Raw genomic sequence first — 19,986 nt, 5'->3', positions numbered from 1 at the left:
GTGCACTGCATGCGTCATATTGGGACGTCATACGATTGTTAGCGATACAGCTTCTCGGCGGAGAGTCTGGCGATTACCGTGGCAGCGAGTAATATTTTTTCCAGTTGTCACCCTCCTGGGAGGGGTGACACAGAAACTTGTTAAAGCGTCATTGACAAATGAAATTAAAGTATTTTACATGAAGGTAAGATAAAAATATTGTTAAAAATATGCCAGGGAAATAATTACTGACCATTTATTGTGCAATTCCTGCTCTATCATGAACATCTCTTCACGAATCAAATAGTGGTGATACTAGCTGTACACGAAAATATGAGCGGATCCTGCTCCACCTGTATCATAAACAAATGCAAAGGCTAGTCAATTGTTTACTGAAAATCACCGGTACATATGGTACAAATCATAATTGGGACTTGTATCAGACATCAGTCACTGATGCATCAACCTAGGATATGTCCTCATAGTACCTTTTACATTGTATAATATCGGTATGTATACTATTCCCCAAAAGAAACGCATAACCCAGAAATCTGTTGCGAAAATGTACGTTCAAACATGCATAACTTGTCCACAAATAGACTTTAGTACATGAATTTGTTACATCAGTTTAGAAGAAGGATATATCTATACAACCAAGTGGATAATTTTAGATAACGGAGACGTTGAGCGCGATGGTGACCACATAGCATGGTGCCGACGTCAGGTCTCCTTGGCTGTCAGTCCAATCTCTCTCAACCTGTTCTGTACAGTTTGACAGGATATCCTCCGAAGTCTAGACACACTGGCTGCTGTGCTCTCTCCCGCGGCAGTACGACCACACAAATGTAGTACCCGGATGTATCGATCTTGGGCTGCAGTGGTGAGTCGAGGTCTGCTTGTACGAGGACGGTCATTTGTTACACTTGTTTGGTTGTAACGAGCTGCAAGCAGTGATATCGTGCTCAGACTAACATTCAGACGCCTGGCAACAGAAAATAGGTAATCTCTAGCGTGCAGTCTTTCACTGGCGATGTTCCGTGTCGCAGCGTCAAGACTTGGCGTAGTGATTTGACCTTGAACTCCTTCAAAACGAATGCTGATTTCCGAAAGTAATCTTGATTTTTATCGCCAGACAGTGGATGCTTTTTGCTGCACAATTTCAACTGGAAGGTGATTTCTGTTGCGTTGTGGCGATGCCTTTTAAATCATTGTAAGAAATCTCATCAAAATCAACATTTTCAAGTAAAGTCGATTTTTCACTTGTGCAATAGTGTATGAAAACAATTGGTAATTAATAGATTTTAAAAAATAGAAAACGCCTATGCGTTTCATTTTTGGGATAGTATATGTTATCAAAATTACTTCAGCGAGAGTAACTGAGCGACAATCTAATGTCACAGACCCGTGAAGATCCGGGTTAGAATTGATCTTCAGTAACCCATGCCAGTCGTAAGAGGCGACTAACGGGATCGGGCGGTCAGGCTCATGTAATCGTATCCCGATTGTGTAGATCGATGCGCATGTTGTTGATCACTGGATTGTCTGGTTCAGACTGGATTATTTACAGACCGCCGCCATATAGCTGGAATATTGCTGAGTAAAAATAAACTCACTCACTCACTTTAATGCTACATCGGTAGTATATCAGGGATATCGTGACTTTGAAAGTTGTATATTCATAAAAAGAAACATAGAATGCCATATACAAATGGGCCAACAACTGAAGCTAGATAACTCAACCAGACACCGTGGAACCTTACGGCGCTATTGCTACCCGCATGGACACTAACGATTTTGACAAATTTAGCAATGAATTAAAGGAACACAAATTCTACGATTAAAAACATGGTACAATTTATTAAAAATATACTTTGAATGACTCGGACATACGTACCCTCGGCCAGATTTTACGACCTGTAACAGATCCGCATAATTACTATACACAGCATGCTCCAGCGAATATAAACATTAGAACGATGGTATGGTTATAATTTGCGGCAGTCGACATTTCTCGCCCCGAAGCCATGTCATCAGTCATGAAGCTCTGCACGACATGGGTTTCTGACAACAACTTGAGAATTATGATTGAGTCAATTAATAAATTGAGCACAGTTGTGTCATATAAACGACAGCTGAAATGGAGGTAGGGTTGGAAAAGGTGACTGTGATTCCAATTGAATTAATGTGACCTGAATTTTTACCAAGCTGTTTGCTTGTTGTTTTACGCCGCACTCCGCAATGTATCAGCTCTGTGGCAGCGGTCTGTAAATAATCGAATCTGGACCAGACAATCCAGTGATGAACAGCATGAGCAGCGATCTACGCAGTTGGGATACGATGACATGTTTGTTTGTTTTAAACATATCTTATTGTCAAAAAGACAAAGGGATTGGGTACAAATGCATTACTTATGGTCACCATCTCGCGATGATATGTGTCAACAAAGTCAGCGAGCCTGACCACCCGATCCCGTTAGTCGCCTCTTACGATAAGCATGGGTTGCTGAAGATCAATTCTAATCCGGATCTTCGGGGCGGTGGTGTAGCCTAGTGGTTAAAGCGTTGGCTCGTCACGCCGAAGACCTGGGTTCGAATCCCCACGTGGGTACAATGTGTGAAGCCCATTTCTGGTGTCCCCCGCTGTGATGTTGCTGGAATATTGCTAAAAGCGTCGTAAAACCAAACTCACTCAGTCAGTAATCCGGATCTTCACGTAGTATTTCGATATGTGATGGCTGCGTTATGTGAAGGTCGAATACAGAGGTTGGACTTCATATATTCCATTCGTCTAGTGATTAGAGTACGAGTATCCGAAAACTCTACAACAATTGGGCAACTCGTCCGTCCTATATTCAACCTAACAATAATACATCTGGTATTAGGTAAAGTTTGTTTTATGCTCAGTGTCTTTAAAAAGGATTTTAGGGTGTCAAATTTAATGAGTGAGTGAGTATGGTTTTACGCCGCTTTAGCAATATTCCAGCAATTTCACGGTGAGGGACACCAGAAATGGGCTTCACACATTGTACACATGTGTGGAATCGAACCTGGGTCTTCGGGGTGACGATTAAACGCTTTATCCACTGGGCTACCCGACCGCCCCTGACCAACCTGAAATATAAACACAGACGTAAAGACAGATAAATGTATTGCACCTTGGATCAGCAAGTCTAACTCTATCTGTCCTGCACGGTATGAGATAATGATCCCGTATTTTATCCGACCATCTTTACCAACGTGGCCCTGGACATGGTTAAGATAGTTGATGATCTGTGGTTCCACACCCCGGGATATAATATTTAACCACTAGGCTACCCCACTACCCCTCAAACTTAATGAATCCCCACAAGTGTAAATGGGCACGTCCACTGTGTTTAACATTTGCATGACACGTTATCTATGCCGAAGTTACGTTGGTTGGTTGCTGTCATAAAGTAAGGAAACCAACCCGATTACATCCCCCACACCCACAATAAAAAACAACATAAGCAAAACAAAAGCAAACACACAATAAATAAAAAAATAATAAGAATACAAATAAATAAAAATGAATTACATTAAATAAATTCATTAAAATTGTATTTAAAAAAATCTATGAAACAGGAATATAGAGAGTGAGGTTAAGCCCCTGAATACAACGAGTGGTTTAATCATGTACGTGCAATGTATGGCATGTAACACTCAATGCGAGTGTAAACTGGTTCATTCCAGTTGCACTGAACTAGGTGAATAACGCATTTTTAATAAGCTTAGGGGGTCATTAGTGAGGTGATGTGAAATTGGGTTTAACGTCGTGCTTGAGAAGATATCGCTCATATGACGTGCATGCGTGTGTATGTGTAGGTGCGGCTGCTTGTACTAGCCCAGACTGAAGCTGGTTTTATAGTGCTAGCCCACTGAGATACCATGCCGCAGTGAAGCATGAATACCCCACTCAGACACATTATACTGACTCCGAGCCGACTAGTCCTTGTTGTACCCATTAATGCCGAGCGCCAGGCAAGGACCAACAAGTGCCATATTTTAACGTCTTTTGGTATGACGCGGTCGGGGATCGAACCCGCGACCTTCCGCTCTCCGGGCGGACGCTCTAACCACTACACCACGGAGGCGGACTACGAGGTCATTAGTGAGTGAGTGAGTGAGTAAGTGAGCGAGTTTAGTTTCTCGTCTTATTATTCACCAATCAGTTTCTTAAATGCCAATCAAAGAGATATTCTGGAAATCGCGATGCATTAACGCAGGTGAGTGAATTTAGTTTTACTCAACTTTTAGCAGTATACCAGCAATACCACGGTGTAGAACACCAGAAATGGGCTTCACACAGTGTACCCATGTTGGCAATCAAATCCTGGGCCCCGTTTCACAAAGCTCTCGTAAGCCTAAGATCTCGTAACTTTCCTCGTAGCATTCATACCTCCTACACTGTAACTTAGGAGGTACGACGCTACGAGAAAAGTTACGAGAACTTAGGCTTACGAGAGCTTCGTGAAACGGGGCCCTGGTCTTTGGCGTGATGAGTGAATGCTTTAACCACGAGGCTACCCACCTCCCACATATATCCTTAACCTCGGCAGGTCGGTAGGGTAGCCTACGCTAGGGAATCCCGGGTTCTATTCCCTAACGTACAATATGCGAAACCTATTTCTGGTGTCCCCGCCTTGATATTGCTGAAATATTGCTAATAGTAACGTAAAACCTTACTCACTCACTCCTCAACCTTGACACAACAACGTAATACTACATGTAAACTTCGCGAAAAAACTATAAGCAAAAATCTTTAGATATTACAAAATATTAAGGTCTTTTAGATTTAGGAGATAATTACAATTATATATCACTGCTATTAATATTTTTGAACAACAGCCAACTTCAAATTAATTAGAAAAAAGGGGGACGAGGATCGCCTCTCTTCACATGCTTTACCTGGTAACTTTGACATGTCGTAAATCACATATTTTTTGGGCTGTGTGACAAAGTAAAAGGAACTGTTATTTTGTTTCACATGCTGGCCATGTTTGACGAAACACGTGGCCTGACAAGCATGATATATGAATTGTTCACTGTGTCCTATAAAAAGGATTTCGTGTGTTACAACTGCCGTGGACATTTACCATGGCTTCCAATGTGGTGTACGTTCTGGCAATGGCGGCCTGCTTGTCTGCGGAGAGTGTCAACCAAGATGGTAAGTCGAATTATCAGAAGTTCGTGGAGTGCCACTGACAGCAATTGATCAGGGTAGTATGATATTATCATTGTTATTATGGTTTACAACCGTAAAGATCCGGGATTAAATTGGTCTTCAGCAAACCATACTTGTCGTAAGAGGCGACTAACGGGATCGGGTGGTCAGGCTCGCTGACTTGGTTGACACATGTCATCGCTTCCCAGTTGCGTAGATCGATGTTCATGCTGTTGATCACTAGATTGTCTGGTCCACACTCGATTATTTACAGACTGCCGCCATATAGCTGTAATGTTGCTGACTGCGGTGTAAAACTAACCTCACCACTCACTCACTCATGGTTGACAAATGTCATCGCGAGAAGGCAACCATAAGTAGTGCACTTGTCGTAAGAGGCGACTAACGGGATCGGGTGGTGAGGCTCATGCTGTTGATCACTGGATTGTCTGGTCAAGATTTAATTATATACAGATCGCCGCCATATACCTGGAATAATGCTGTGGGAAGACTTGGTGAATGACTTTACCTGGTTTACTCTCATCGCTGTACCCTCCAGCTATCAACCTCAAGCTCAAATTTGAGTCTTGACATGCATCACCAGAGGACCTCCAGAATTGAGTGGCATATGTAAACGACTGAGAGAGGAACGAGGATGGTGGGCTCTGTTGTCAGACATGTTACTTCTGGTCAGGCGGTCAAGACTCTGGATGTCAACTTTTGTCAACAAACTCCAAAGGAAAAGGAAAGGACTGGCACAGGAAAAGTATTGGTAGCTTTGACCTGGTTTCAAGCACTTAGCTCTGAGCTCCAGATTTTCTTTACTTGGCCCGAAGTTTGTCTTGAATCTGGGCATTCAGGAGCTTGTCTCGAACTTCCATTCAAATGAAGCAAATGCATTTGTCCAATCTAAATGTCATGCCAATATGATCAGAAAAAGTACTCGAAAAAGCGAACTTGTTGTATTACTGTTATTATCATAATTATCATTATTCCAAAAAAGCGTTCACGTGAACATCATGTAACTACGTCCTTAACGACTGCATCTGAGTATAGAGAGTAGCGCCAATAATAATATTAAAATGTGTCTGCAGAATTCCATTGCAAGCCGTTCATGATCTTACTTGATGTATACTCATGCCAATAATGGTTGTCACCCCCTTCAGTATTTTTTATTGGTGTGTGAGTGTGTGTGTGTGTGTGTGTGTGTGGTTGGGGTGGGGAGGGGTGACAACCATTATTGGCATGAGTATATTTACACACCGTCGTCATACAGCCGGGCTATTGACGGGTGAAGACGCACACGCACACCTACACAAAGAGGTACACACATATACACTTACACTGACACACATTCTCTCTCAACGACACACACACTCTCTCGACACACACACATTCTCTCTGTTATACACACGCTCTCACCCAGACACACACATTCTCTCGACGACACACATATGTACAGTCTCTCTCAGTCATACACACTTTCTCAGCCAGACATACCCATTCTCTCAACACACACAGTCTCTCTCAGTCATACACACGTTCTCATCAAGAAACACATTCTAACCCAGACACACACACACACACACACACACACACACACTCAGTCATAGAAACACACTCTCCCACACAAATTCTTTCTCACACATACACACACATTCTCACTTAGACACAGACACTCTCTCAACGACAGAGACAGCGTCTCTCTCACATATACACATATTCCCATCCAGACACACACACACATACACAATCAACGACACACAATCTCTTTAATCATACACACATTCTCTCAGCGACGCACACACACTCTCAGTCACACACACACTCTCTGTGCCATACAAAAGCACACACACAGTCTCTCTCATACACACACATTCTCTCTCTCATACATACATTTTCGGCCCCCCTACACACACACACACTCTCGCTCTTAACGACACGGAAACTCTCTCAGTCATACACACACACACACACACTTTCTCTCTTCATACACATTTTCGTCCAGACACACACACTCTCTCAAACCCTAAACACTCTTTCAGTCTCACACATACTCTCTATCGCACACATACACACAAACTCTATCACAAACATACAGACATACACTCTCTTTCACACGCATACAAACACACACTCTCACACATACAAACCCACGAAATCTCTCACCCACATACAGACACACACACTCTCTCACACACATCCAGACACACACACTCTCTCACACACATACCGACACACACTCTCACACACACATTCACACGCTCACGCTCAGATAGACACACAGATGCTTTTTCTCACACACACACACGCGCACACATACACACACTCTCTCTCACATACACACACATGTTCTCACACACATACATACACACACTCTCACACACATACAGACACTCTCTCTCACATACATAGACACACACATATAGAGACACACACACTCTTTCACACACACACACATACATACACAGACATTTACACAGACAGACGGACACATTCACACAGACACATTCACACAGGCAGACACATACTCCATCACTCACTCACATGACCAAGGTTCTCAAAGCAAGTTTATTTGGTCGATATCTAATTAAGAAATACAGTTCGCTCTACCACCATGTATAGTGTAATAAAGCACATTTTCGCCCTGAACTATTATGACGTTGGAGTGAATATCACTTAGTAATAAAGCATATTTTTATTAAGGCAGGGTTATTAACAAAAATACGTTTCTTTTCTTGGTACATATAACATTGAAATAACAGTCTATGTAGAACATTTATATAGAACTTATGTCCTGTTTATGTTCAGGATTTCACCAGCACATTTGACTGTCATAACCCTAAATAACGTATGTTTTCGATTTATTAACTAACAGCTCACTTCTCTTCTAAATCTCTACTCTGCCAAGTCTCTACTACTCTAGTGTTTCCTGTTTAGGACATTAAAAGAAAGTGCACTTCCTCCCAAGTTCCTGAGCTAGTCAATTGGTTATAGCCTGGGAAAAGACACATTTAAGAAAAACAGAGTTGAAAACGGTGTGGGTCCACCGACAATCGGCATGGTTGAGTGATCGTGTGAATGTGGCTCTCCCGGCAATGCGCTATTAGCTAATCCATGTTACCGAAAATAATGGGTATCAAATATTGAAATATTCATTATGTAAAATCTAGAAATCCAGTTGAATTGTTCGTGGAGAAAAGTCCAGATCGCGCTAATTAGGTACTCAAAAACCTTTGAAACATCCTTGAGTGAAGTGCAGATTGACCTACTCAAATCAGTGAAGGAGCAGCAATTCTCATTATTTTAGACCTTTCAGCTGCCGTCGTCACCACAGACCATGATGTCCTGTTAGAGTTCTAGAGAACAGAATCGGTGTTATAGAAGCTACACTTGAGTGGATCAGGTCATACATGTCATGTAGACAGCAGTCAGTATGTATTGACGGTCAGCTGTCAGAAAAGACTGATCTCTCATTCGGTGTACCTCAGGGATGTGTTTTAGGCCCCGTGTTATTCACCGTATACAATCCCTCTAAGTGACATTGCAAGAAAGCACAACATCCAATATCATCCGTACGCTGATAACACGCAGATATATATTGCCTTTAAGCCTCTCCAAACACAGTCCGTTAAAGCATCGTTCAAGAAAGTCCAGGAATGTGTTGAACAAATGAGACTGACTGAGTTTGGTGTTACGCCGCTTTTAGCAATATTCCAGCAATATCACGGCGGGGGACACCAGAAATGGGCTTCACTCATTGTACTCCATGTGGGGATTCGAACCCGGGTCTTCGGCGTGACGAGAACAAATGAGAAGTTGGATGACATGTAACCACCTCAAAATGAAGGAAGACACAACAGAACTGTTGATATTCTGTCGACCTAGAGTCTCACTGCCACAAGTAAAATTTGGCGGTTGTGAGATCACACCAAGCTCTGAAGTACGTAACCTAGGAGTCATTTTTGACAGTCAGATTAATTTTGAGTCACATGTCAACCTCATCTCCAAGCAAGCCTACCATAACATCCGCAACATTGGACATATCAGACGAGATATCAACATGCACTGGTAACATCACGCCTCGACTATTGTAATTCTCTTCTCTTGGGAATCACAAATCAACAACCGAAGAAACGACGAAGAGGAACACTTTTTTATGGATAGACAACTTCTTTATTGCAAAAGATGCAAATAATGTACAAAAGGACCAGAACACTTCTGCCAGGGTTGTTAGCAAACAAAGAAGTATGACCATATGACACCGGTCCGGCAACACCTCCACTGGTTACCAGTGAGGTACCGTATTCAGTATAACATACTGGTACTGGTGTTCAAGTGCCTGGATGGATCAGCTCCGTCTTGCCTGTCCAGTCTTATTCACAGATACCAGCCACGTCGCTCACTCACATCCAAAGAGAAGCTTCAACTGCAGGTACCAACATCACGCACAAAGACCTTTCGCAAAAGAGCCTTTGAATTTGCCGGACCATACTTGTGGAATGAACTGCCAATCCATATTAAATCCCAGACCACTCTCACTGGATTCAAATCAAAACTCAAGACACTTTTTCAACTAAGCTCTTGATCAGTGAAATTCTAGATAGATAGACAGCTAGATAGATAGGTAGGTAGGTAGGTAGACAGATAGATGGATGGATGGATGGATGAATGGAAGGATGGATGGATGGATGGATGGATGGATGGATGGATGGATGGATGGATGATGGATGGATGGATGGATAGATCCTGGTATTCCATTCCAGATCTTTCTGTCTAAATCTAGCACAAGTCTAAATATAGCACACCACGGCCCCTTACTAAATCTACATGATAAATGTATAACAGATGAAGCATTGTTACACAAGGTATAACACTGCCACATATGATTGATGATGTATGACTTCAGCTTGTACGAGTGTGACGTCAACAAACATGCCCATGTCTGATTGCTGTGTGTTCCAGGTTGTTCCCCCTTTAACTGCAGTCAATGGTGTATATTTGGATACGTGGAAGTGAACGGCTGTCCAACGTGTAGCTGTTGCTCTCTACCACCGTGTCCTCCTCCTCCCATCGACGTGTGTCCCCGCGGCTTCAAATACGTCAACGGCTGTCAAACGTGCCATTGCTACTAACGACGACTACAATTATGGTCGCCGAAATATGCATACGGTCTTTGGATGTTTAGAAAATTTATATGCAATTCTTTTGTTCCGAGTGATTTATATATGCAATGTGTTGTTCGGAATGATTTATACGTTAAAAAGTAATGGTTCTCAATGATTGTTCGGAATGTATAATATACATGTACATGATGATATGTTTTAAATGATTCCTATATGCAATAGTTTGCTCTGAATGCTGCATATATGCAATAGTTTTACTCAGAATGTTTTATGATATAAGCCATTGTTTCTTCTAAGTGTTATGTGTATTCCATGAATTGTTCTGAATGATTTATATGTATTCAAATACCCCCTGAAACATATTACATTTTGAAATATAACTTATAAATGACCTTTTCTACGTGAGATATTCTTTGTGATATATACACTGGACGACTCATAGGTTCTAGCTAGTGCATTCACGTCAGGTGTATATTACTTTCTTTAAGTGGTTCATCAAGGCAAGTGAGTGAGTGAGTGAGTTTGGTTTAGTTAGACACTTACTTCGCGGAATGTATGTTAGATCTGGGAAGAAAACAAGAAGGAACACTTGTCTCGTTTGCCAGTTGTGTTAAACCAACGACCTCTGACATGGTGCTGTCAAACCATTGTGGATCTGTCTTACCTAAGGGACCGTTCATAATTAAGGCTGGAGTTTGGAGTGTGGAGTGTGGAGTGTGGAGTGTGTGTGTGTGTGTGAGAGAGGGGAGAAGAGAGAGAGAGGAGAGAGAGAGAGAGAGGATGATTTTAAGGTGGTCACCCATTTTGTGCTGGGGAAGTGGGGCCCCTTTTTAGTGAACACCTGGTGTCAACACGAGTTTCAGCGGTCCATTTACATAATTTTCACAGCTGTTTCCTTATACGCTAAAGGAATATGTGTTCCTGTTGATAGTATGGTAGCCTTTTAGGGACATGTGTTTTTTTCTTTCTCTTTTTCTTGAAATTTCAAGATGCTTAGTTGAAATTTCAAGATGCATATTAGTTGGGGGGCATGGTGGGCGAGCTGGCTAAGGCGCCAGGCTAGTGATCCATGACGTGCCGGGATCGAGCCCTTAAGTGACCGGGTGTTAAAAGCCTTGAGTCAACTTTTGTGTGCAGACTGCTTTCAGTGTTGTCACAGCCCCCAGTGTACAGCACACTAACCCTGTGCTCTAAAGAACCCACGAATCCGTTTGGTATATGACCAGATGGTGGCCACATGAATACGTGCAAACACTTAGTTGCGGGTACAGCAACGTGCAGTAAAGTTGGACAAAGTACTGTGACTATGTGTCCCAGTGCACCAAGCTGTGACTGGGTACCTCGTAAGGATGGGAGAGCTGCAATACCTCGGTGCGCCTAGTGGCAGCAACAGTTGTATGATCCCCAGGGAGTTGAGATTGATGATAAGATGTGCCGTTGTGATTGACATCCAATGATCGAGGGAAAAGATACCAGCGTCTTGAGCATGCACTAGTGTGTGGATATGTGCGCTATATAAATATCCTAAGATAAATATCATTAAGAAATGATCTTGAAATTTCAAGATGGTTAGTTTAAATTTCAACTTAGTATCTTGAAATTTCAGATTACTATCTTGAAATATCAAGAAAAAAAGAAAAAACCCGGAATGACCTAAAAAGGGTTACGAAATTGATATTACAGTTTGAACTTTAACGCGTAGTTAGGCAGGTGTAAACATAAATTCAAATATAATTTAAGTCAACCCATAATTTCATTTCATTTCGGCTCACCAAGCACATATTTACGGTGGCATAATAGCCATGTGTTGTTGTTTTTGATATGTCAAGTAGTGACTTGAAATTTCCAGATTGTGTTGTAATTTCAAGATGGCGATCTTGAAATTTCAGGTTAATAAGTTGAAATTTCAAGATATTTTACTTGAAATTTTAAATTAATGATCGCGTAAAAATCTTGAAAATTCAAGATACTATGATGAATTTCAAGATGCTGTGTTGAATTTCCCCAAGTTTATAAGGTGAAATTTCAAGATACTAAGCTGAAATGTTAACATACCACTAACGTACGATCTTGAAATTTCAGGATTTTTACGCAATCATTAAATTGAAGTTTCAAATAAAATATCTTGAAATTTTAACTTATTATCTTGAAATTTCAAGATCAACATCTTGAAATTTCAGCTTACAATCTTGAAATTTCAACAACACACACACACACACGCACACACACACAAAAGATGGCCCTCTTATGCCACCGTACATATTTCCTTGTGGTAATAGTTCTTACGACCACGCGCTTCACGCATGGAACCCGGACCTCTGGTTTAAGAGGCGAACCGTTTGACCGCTGGGTTACAAGACCTCTCCTGTTCCCATATGTTATAGTCTAAACACCGTTTAACAATAGTCCGTTTTATTAAATAGTATTTAAAAATACGAGAAGAGATTATTTCACGTGGACTTTATTTAGTATTGTTCATCAAAATAAATCTGAAAAGGGGCCACTAAAAAATTAAGATTGTACAATATGTAAAATCTTCCACATATATAACACGAAAATATACAAATCTGTACCACAGCAACCTCGGATAATGGATATGCGTCTCGGTTTCTATTCAATGTCAGCTGAAATTTAAAAGTAACAAGGTGAAGAATGACGAATGTCAAGTCATAGATATATGAATTGTTGCTTACAAAAAAAGAAACAAAAAAAAACAAAAAAAAGAACACAAACAAAAGCAAAAACACACACACACACAAAATACCACAATCATTAGAAACTATAACTCACTCGAACATGGTCCTGCTAATGAAGTCATGTTCGGTTGAGTGAGTGAGTGAGTGAGTGAGTGAGTGAATGAGTGAGTGAGTGAGTGAGTGAGCTCGCTTCAGCAATATTCCCGCAATATCACGGCGGGGGACACAGATGTTCCTAAGAATAGAATGTATATCTTCCCCTTTATTGGTATGTATTGATGCCCTCCACTGTGTAGAAAGACTCACACCCAAACTGAAACACCATATGATTCAAAATGCTGTGTCATAACTACATTCTGGAAATGCCCCACGCTTCTCCACGGGTGAATACATACCATTTAAAAAAGTAGGGGATACTGGATTTACAAGATTGATAAACTACAAATGATGAAACCAAGGAGGAAACAGATGATGAAGAGAAATCAAGGGAAAATGTGACAATTTATTCCATTTTCTTTGGAAGAGTTTCATCTGTATGGATATATATTACTTTTACCCATATGCATTGGCATTTTGCTCGTGTAATGCTCGCAAAAGGAATATCCTCTACATTTTTGAATGGTATAGATACACGTGTAAGATAAAAACACAACGCATGGTGGGAGAATATTATAGTATCTGACTCAGAATTCACCTGACGAAGGAGCAAAAGAGTTTGCTCTGAAACGTCGTAAAAATATATAAAGAAACTGTTATCCATGAAACTTGTCATGTATTCATGTTCAGCCAATTTTTAAATTCCTTTCAAGAACGTTACGTTTAAAGCATCTCGTGTACGTCAACAGCGTGCAATACTCACCAAAACGTGACCTTCGTCTGCACATGCATGTCGGACATCCTCTACGACCTACTGTACGGATGGTATACCCTGACAGACAGCGCCTCCTGCATTGGTAGCTGGACCAAAGGGGACACAACCGAGGCTTACAAGAACACGTGGGGCAACCGTTTACTTTCTGCACGCCAAAACGGCACGCCTGGAGCAGGGAGCAGCGTATCTTTGGGCAGGTACTTGGACCTACAAGTAGAAGAGTAACCGGTGAGTGAGTGTGTAGGGTTCAACAATGCTTTCATAAGTCTTTATGATAAATTCAAGATCACAGATCTCAAGACTTGCCAAGACCCTATGCTCGTGGGTTCGAAAGAACTAGTACGTCTTGATCACGGGGGCTTGTAACGCTAAAAACTGCCATCAAGGTATGTGCTGTCACTAACGGGGTCTTATCACTATATAAAAGGAAAGGGATGTAACGAGGTCAACACACCCAGTTCGTTTCAGGGCGAATTCAACAATGTTCACTGTATCTGTCCCATTTAAAGTATGCACACATTTCAAGCCAATATATTTACCTACAAAATAAGACATGGAGAACGAAAATCGAAGCATTACTTTGGGAGCTAGGGTCTTCGGAAGCTAGAATAATCGTGATTTCTCGATTCCGATCCAAAATCCCTGTCCAGAATTTGTAGCGGTAACTCACCCATTTTCTTGTTTATTTCACAGTACATACGACGCAATCTCAAAACATGTTGAACAGATGGCGCCTTTCAGCGCGCTAGTCGCCATTCTTTCGAGGACACATTACATCTAACTGTCATAGTTTACGCATACATTCATTCATCGCAAACAGAATCATGTCGTGCCCGTTCGCCATTGATCCCTGGCCTATAACCTGCCCCGCACTTAAAAGAGCCGAGGGAGCTCTTTACCGGCTAAAAATAAAATATATGTCCCATCAAATCGCTGACTCCTTTTAAGGTGCGGGGCAGGTTAGCGGCCAAGGTCGTCAATGGCGAACGGGTATGACACAATTCTGTCGATTTTTGTTCTCTATGTCTTATTTCGTAACGAACTGGAGTGTGTTGACCTCGTTACATCCCTTTCCCTTTATATAAAGTGATAAGACCCCGTTAGTGACAGCAACAATACCTTGATGGCAGTTTTAGCCGTTAAAGCCCCGTGATCAAGACGTACTAGTTCTTTCGAAACCACGAGCATAGGGTCTTGGCAAGTCAAAGGGACACAACTCTACACAGCGAATTGCAGACCCCTTACACCGACACGAACGATACTTTCAGGCGCATTTGATCTGTCTGTGAACACCTCAGATGGGAGCATTGTTTAGGACTTGGGAGTAGTCGCGCTACCGATGCACAAAAAGAATGAGTGAGTGAGCTTCGTTTTAAGCCGCTTTATCAATGTTCCAGCAAAATCACGACGGTGGACACCAGAAATGGGCTTGAGACATTGTAACCTATGTGGAAATCGAACCAGGGTCTTCGGCGTGACGAGGATGTCCCCACCGCCACACTGTTTAAATTAAAACATACCTGGATTGCACAGACATGATTGACAACCATTGACCATTTTAAAGCCGTTCTTGCATATCCTGAAACAACGGCGCTTTGACACTGGACCTGCAAATGTTAGGAAGTAGAGTGGAGTGGAGTGAGTGTTTGGTGAGTGGGTGAGTGGCACTTTTGCTATATTTAAGCAATATCACGGCGGGAGACATCAGAAATGGACTTCACATATTGTAACCATGTGGGGAATCGAACCCGGGTCTTCGGCGTGACGAGCGAACGCTTTGACCACTAGGCTACCCAGGTGTGAGTGCAATCGGACATCACATGTAATATATCAAAATCGCCACGCACCGAATTAGACAGCGCTTGTTACTGTATAAACACACATTCAGAGGCTCATTTCATGCCGAGAACTGTCATTGACAGCTGTCGCAAAGCTTTTAAATGAGGATAAATGTACTAGTCATGGACGGGACTGAGTTTTTATGCTGCTGTTGACAACTTGCCGGATAAGACAACTGCCGGTTTTGACAGCTTCCACTGCAGATAGAAGGATTCACAATAATCATTTAGATTCGGCTTTAAGAAATTGAATGTTAACGGTTGTAAGAACCGCCACTGGCCCTACAATCAGTGAGAATAGAATAGAATAGAATACAATAATTCCGCCAATACAGCTACTGACACATCAGAGAGATAAAGTACGTTATTTTACATAAATTCGTGAATTCAAGTATCTTCACATTTGTTTAAGAGAGATATGGTACTTGGAATAAAGGATGTAAGGGCTCTCCTAGTTTTCACAACTGGAACTTTGTAGCGGCGGCCTGAAGGGGGAAGGTTGTATTCCGTATTTGAGTAGTGAGTTGGGTCCGACATAATTTTGACAGCTTGATTAACGATTTGCCGCTCATATATTGATGAAATTCAAATTTGACCCCAGCGACTTTACTTTCAGTAAAATGCTACATAAAATGATGATATCACAGATGGGTTAAAATAAAAAGATCTGAGTTCTTGATGACATGAAGACATTGCTGAACTTGTTGAAATAGATTTGAAGCTAAGAGTCTGTGAGAATATTTCTTATATCATCATTCAGGACCTTTCGATCTTTCAAACCCGTGAAGATCCAGGTTAGAATGGGTCGTCAGCAACCCAAGCTTCTCGTAAAAGGCACCTAACGGGGTCGGGTGGTCAGAGACACTGACTTGAGTTGATACATGGGAAGGGAGGGGCATCCCAACCGTTGTTCATGCTGTTGATCACTGGTTCGATTATTTACAGACCGCCGCCATGTATTGCTGAAATTAAAAGACAACCAACCAGCCACGATCTTTCGAACAATTTCCTTACCAGAGTTGCAGGAACACGAAGGACAGCCATTTATTATCTTGACGCCATAAGCACACTTGATAGCGACATCTGGTGGGCACCCGACCTTGGAACAATCGGCAGGGCCTGGAGGAGAAATATATACTGTAGAACAATGCAAGGAGGAGAAATATATACTGTAGAACAATGCAAGGAGGAGAAATATATACTGTAGAACAATGCAAGGAGGAGAAATATATTCGGTAGAACAATGCAAGGAGGAGAAATATATTCGGTAGAACGCTACAAGGAGAAATATATACTGCAGAACAATGCAAGGAGGAGAAATATATTCGGTAGAACAATGCAATGAGGAGAATATATTCTGTAGAACAATGCAAGGAGGAGAATACATTCTGTAGAGCAATGCAAGGAGGAGAATATATTCTGTAGAACAATGCAAGGAGGAGAAATATACTGTAGAACAATACAAGAAGGAGAAATATATTCTGTAGAACAATGCAAGGAGGAGAAATATATTCTGAAGAACAATGCAAGGAGGAGAAATATATTCGGTAGAACAATGCAAGGATGAGAATATATTCTGTAGAACAATGCAAGGAGGAGAAACATATTCTGAAGAACAATGCAAGGAGGAGAAATATATTTTGTAGAACAATGCAAGGATGAGAATATCTTCTGTAGAACAATACAAGGAGAAGAATATATACTGTAGAACAATACAAGAAGGAGAAATATATCCTGTAGAACAATGCAAGGAGGAGAATATATTCTGTAGAACAATGCAAGGAGGAGAAATATATTCTGTAGAACAATGCAAGGAGGAGCAATATATTCTGTAGAACAATGCATGGAGGAGAAATATATACTGTAGAACAATGCAAGGAGGGGAATATATTCTGTAGAACAATGGAAGGAGGAGAATATATTCTGTAGAACAATGTAAGGAGGAGAATATATTCTGCAGATCAATGCAAGGAGGAGAACATATATTCTGTAGAACAATGCAAGGAGGAGAAATATATTCTGTAGAACAAGGCAAGGAGGAGAATATATCCTGTAGAACAAGAAGAGATGGGGTACAGTTAGGGAGGATGGAAGATATGGGGTACGGATGGTGAGGATGGGAAGAGATGGGGTACGGATGGAAAAGGTGGGAAGGGGGGAATACGGTTGGGGAAGATGGGAAAAGGGGGGTATGGTTGGAGAGGATGGGAAGGGGAGGGGTACTGTTGCAGAAGAAGATAGGAAGGGGAATAGGAATGACAATGCGAAGGATTTGAACAGAAGAGGAATGAAAGAGCATCTGTAACATCGGTATTATCCATAATATCGAAAATGAATATCACGTTTAGATAATTAAATGCTCATTTTTGTAAAGCAGATGAGCATATCACAATATCGAACACTAGTGATTATTTCAGAAATCATAAAATCATGTCTGGTTGTCAGAAAACACACTCACCAGGATTACACTCACACGTGGGGCAACCGTTCACTTTCTTTACCCCAAAACGACATTCGATTGGTCGAGCACAGCGACGTAAGGGGCAGATTGACGGTCCTGTAATATTTGATAGACACACCCAATAAACACGAACTGGAAATAGGGCCCGTAAGTAAAGTCACGGCACTTCGCGAGACCTCAGTACTTCCGGTGACAAACAACGTTTCATACCTTTTCGAATGGTCTCATGGTTGTCGGTTTTTGACAGTAAGGAACCGATAATCCTTGCAGGAATGACAAATTTCCGATCTAACCATCCCCAAGTTAGCCAACTATTCCGACTGTCAACAGCTGTCACAGCCAAGCATGGTAGTACACTTGGTCCGGTGTTGTAAATTCATATTTGGCACAATTTGGTACTGGTTCTTGAATTTACACTTGTCACTGGAAATCTGGTAACGGAAGTAAGCTGGACCCCGTCTCGCATATCGCGCGAGCAAAGGGAGCCAGGAACCAGCTTAGTGCCGGAAGTAGCGCATCGCGAGACTTATAGGCCCTATAAGCACAGACTGGGAACAGTCTGTAGTTACAAATACCACCCAGAAATGATGCTTTAATGACAAAATAAACTGAGCAATTATTTGCACCTGGTGCAACAGGATAGATCCAGATATCCTAGCAGCAGGAACATCTGACGGAGGTTACGGTTATAGGAGCTTACCACATGGTCGACAACGACACGTTGGACATCCTCTCTCATCAGGGATATTCCCACATTTACAGAAGATGGCGCATTACCGGACACACCGGGTCTTTTCGGGGACAGAGACACCGCAGGAACGTTAGCTGCACCTGAAATATGAGTGAGTGAGTGAGTGAGTGAGTGTCATCGTCCTGTTGGAGGAAAGCTAATAAGCCTGTCTCAGACTGTTACTATCCCGAAACGAGTACGGAGATGGTGCCATGGCGAGTCTGGGATTCGATGAACACAGTATCCAGCACGCCTAAGGGACACAACTCTGTAATGCGGATTGCAGTGCCACATGCGGCCCAAGGGTGCTCCCCGAATACAAGTACCAATACTATACATGTTGAAGTGATTCGTATTAAATATGTTGATGTCAAATATAATAAGAAAACAAAACCACGTATTTCTGGAAACTACGGAAGCCATTTAGGGACGTGTTTTTTTTCTTGTTTCTTTTTTCTAAATTTAAATTTCAACTTAATATCTTGACATTGCAGCTTAGTACGGTGGCATAATAGGGCCATCGTTTTTTTTTGTTTGTTTTTCTTGAAATTTCAAGTAGTAACTTGAAATTTCAAGATTGTAAGTTGAGATTTCAAGATGTCGATCTTAAAAATTCAAGTTATTAAGTTGAAATTTCAAGATATTTTATTTGAAATTTCAACTTAATGATCGCGTAACAAATCTTGAAATTTTAAGATTCTATGTCGAAATTTCAAGATGCTGTGTTGAAATGTCAAGTTAATGTGTTGAAATTTTAAGATGCTATGTTGAAATTTTAAGATGCTATGTTGAAATTTCAAGTTAATAAGTTGAAATTTTAACATACCACTAACGTAATATCTTGAAACTTCAAGATTTTTTACGCTATCATTGTTTGACATTCAAGTAAAATAACTTGAAATTTCAACTTAATAACTTGAATTTTTAAGATCGACATCTTGAAATCTCAACTTTCAAGCCAATCTTGAAATTTCAAGAAAAAACAACAAAAACAGATGGCCCCATTATTCCACCGTAACTTAGCATCTTAAAATATTAAGAAAAAAAATACGTTGTACGGAAGCCTTTCGGTCATGAGTTTTAAAGAAAATTCTTGAAATTTCA

At 41.3% G+C, this 19,986-nt stretch overlaps 1 protein-coding gene and 1 long non-coding RNA gene across 2 annotated transcripts in view; both read right to left on the bottom strand.

The window, feature by feature from the left end:
• Positions 1–15,446, bottom strand: part of LOC124277100 (BPTI/Kunitz domain-containing protein 4-like) — a gene marked incomplete at its 3' end in the record, with an annotated part of 103,633 nt that extends 88,187 nt beyond the window's left edge. Inside the window, exons 1-2 of the mRNA XM_046712759.1 lie at positions 15,374–15,446; positions 13,842–14,060 (exon numbers count right to left, since the gene is read on the bottom strand). Coding sequence (XP_046568715.1) covers positions 13,842–14,060; positions 15,374–15,410 — 256 coding nt within the window. The remainder of the gene's footprint in view (positions 1–13,841; positions 14,061–15,373) is intronic.
• Positions 15,447–16,703: 1,257 nt separating this feature from the next.
• LOC124277087 lies at positions 16,704–18,938 on the bottom strand. Its single transcript, XR_006898744.1, has 3 exons — positions 18,853–18,938; positions 18,150–18,248; positions 16,704–16,810 (listed from the first exon to the last, which is right to left on the bottom strand). It is a non-coding gene; the product is annotated as an uncharacterized LOC124277087 (long non-coding RNA).
• Positions 18,939–19,986: the final 1,048 nt, after the last annotated feature.

This window comes from Haliotis rubra, unplaced genomic scaffold, assembly GCF_003918875.1.
Source record: "Haliotis rubra isolate DU_JTF1 unplaced genomic scaffold, ASM391887v1 Scf1055, whole genome shotgun sequence".
NCBI lineage: Eukaryota > Metazoa > Mollusca > Gastropoda > Lepetellida > Haliotidae > Haliotis > Haliotis rubra.
This window is presented reverse-complemented; position numbering and strand designations above follow the sequence as displayed.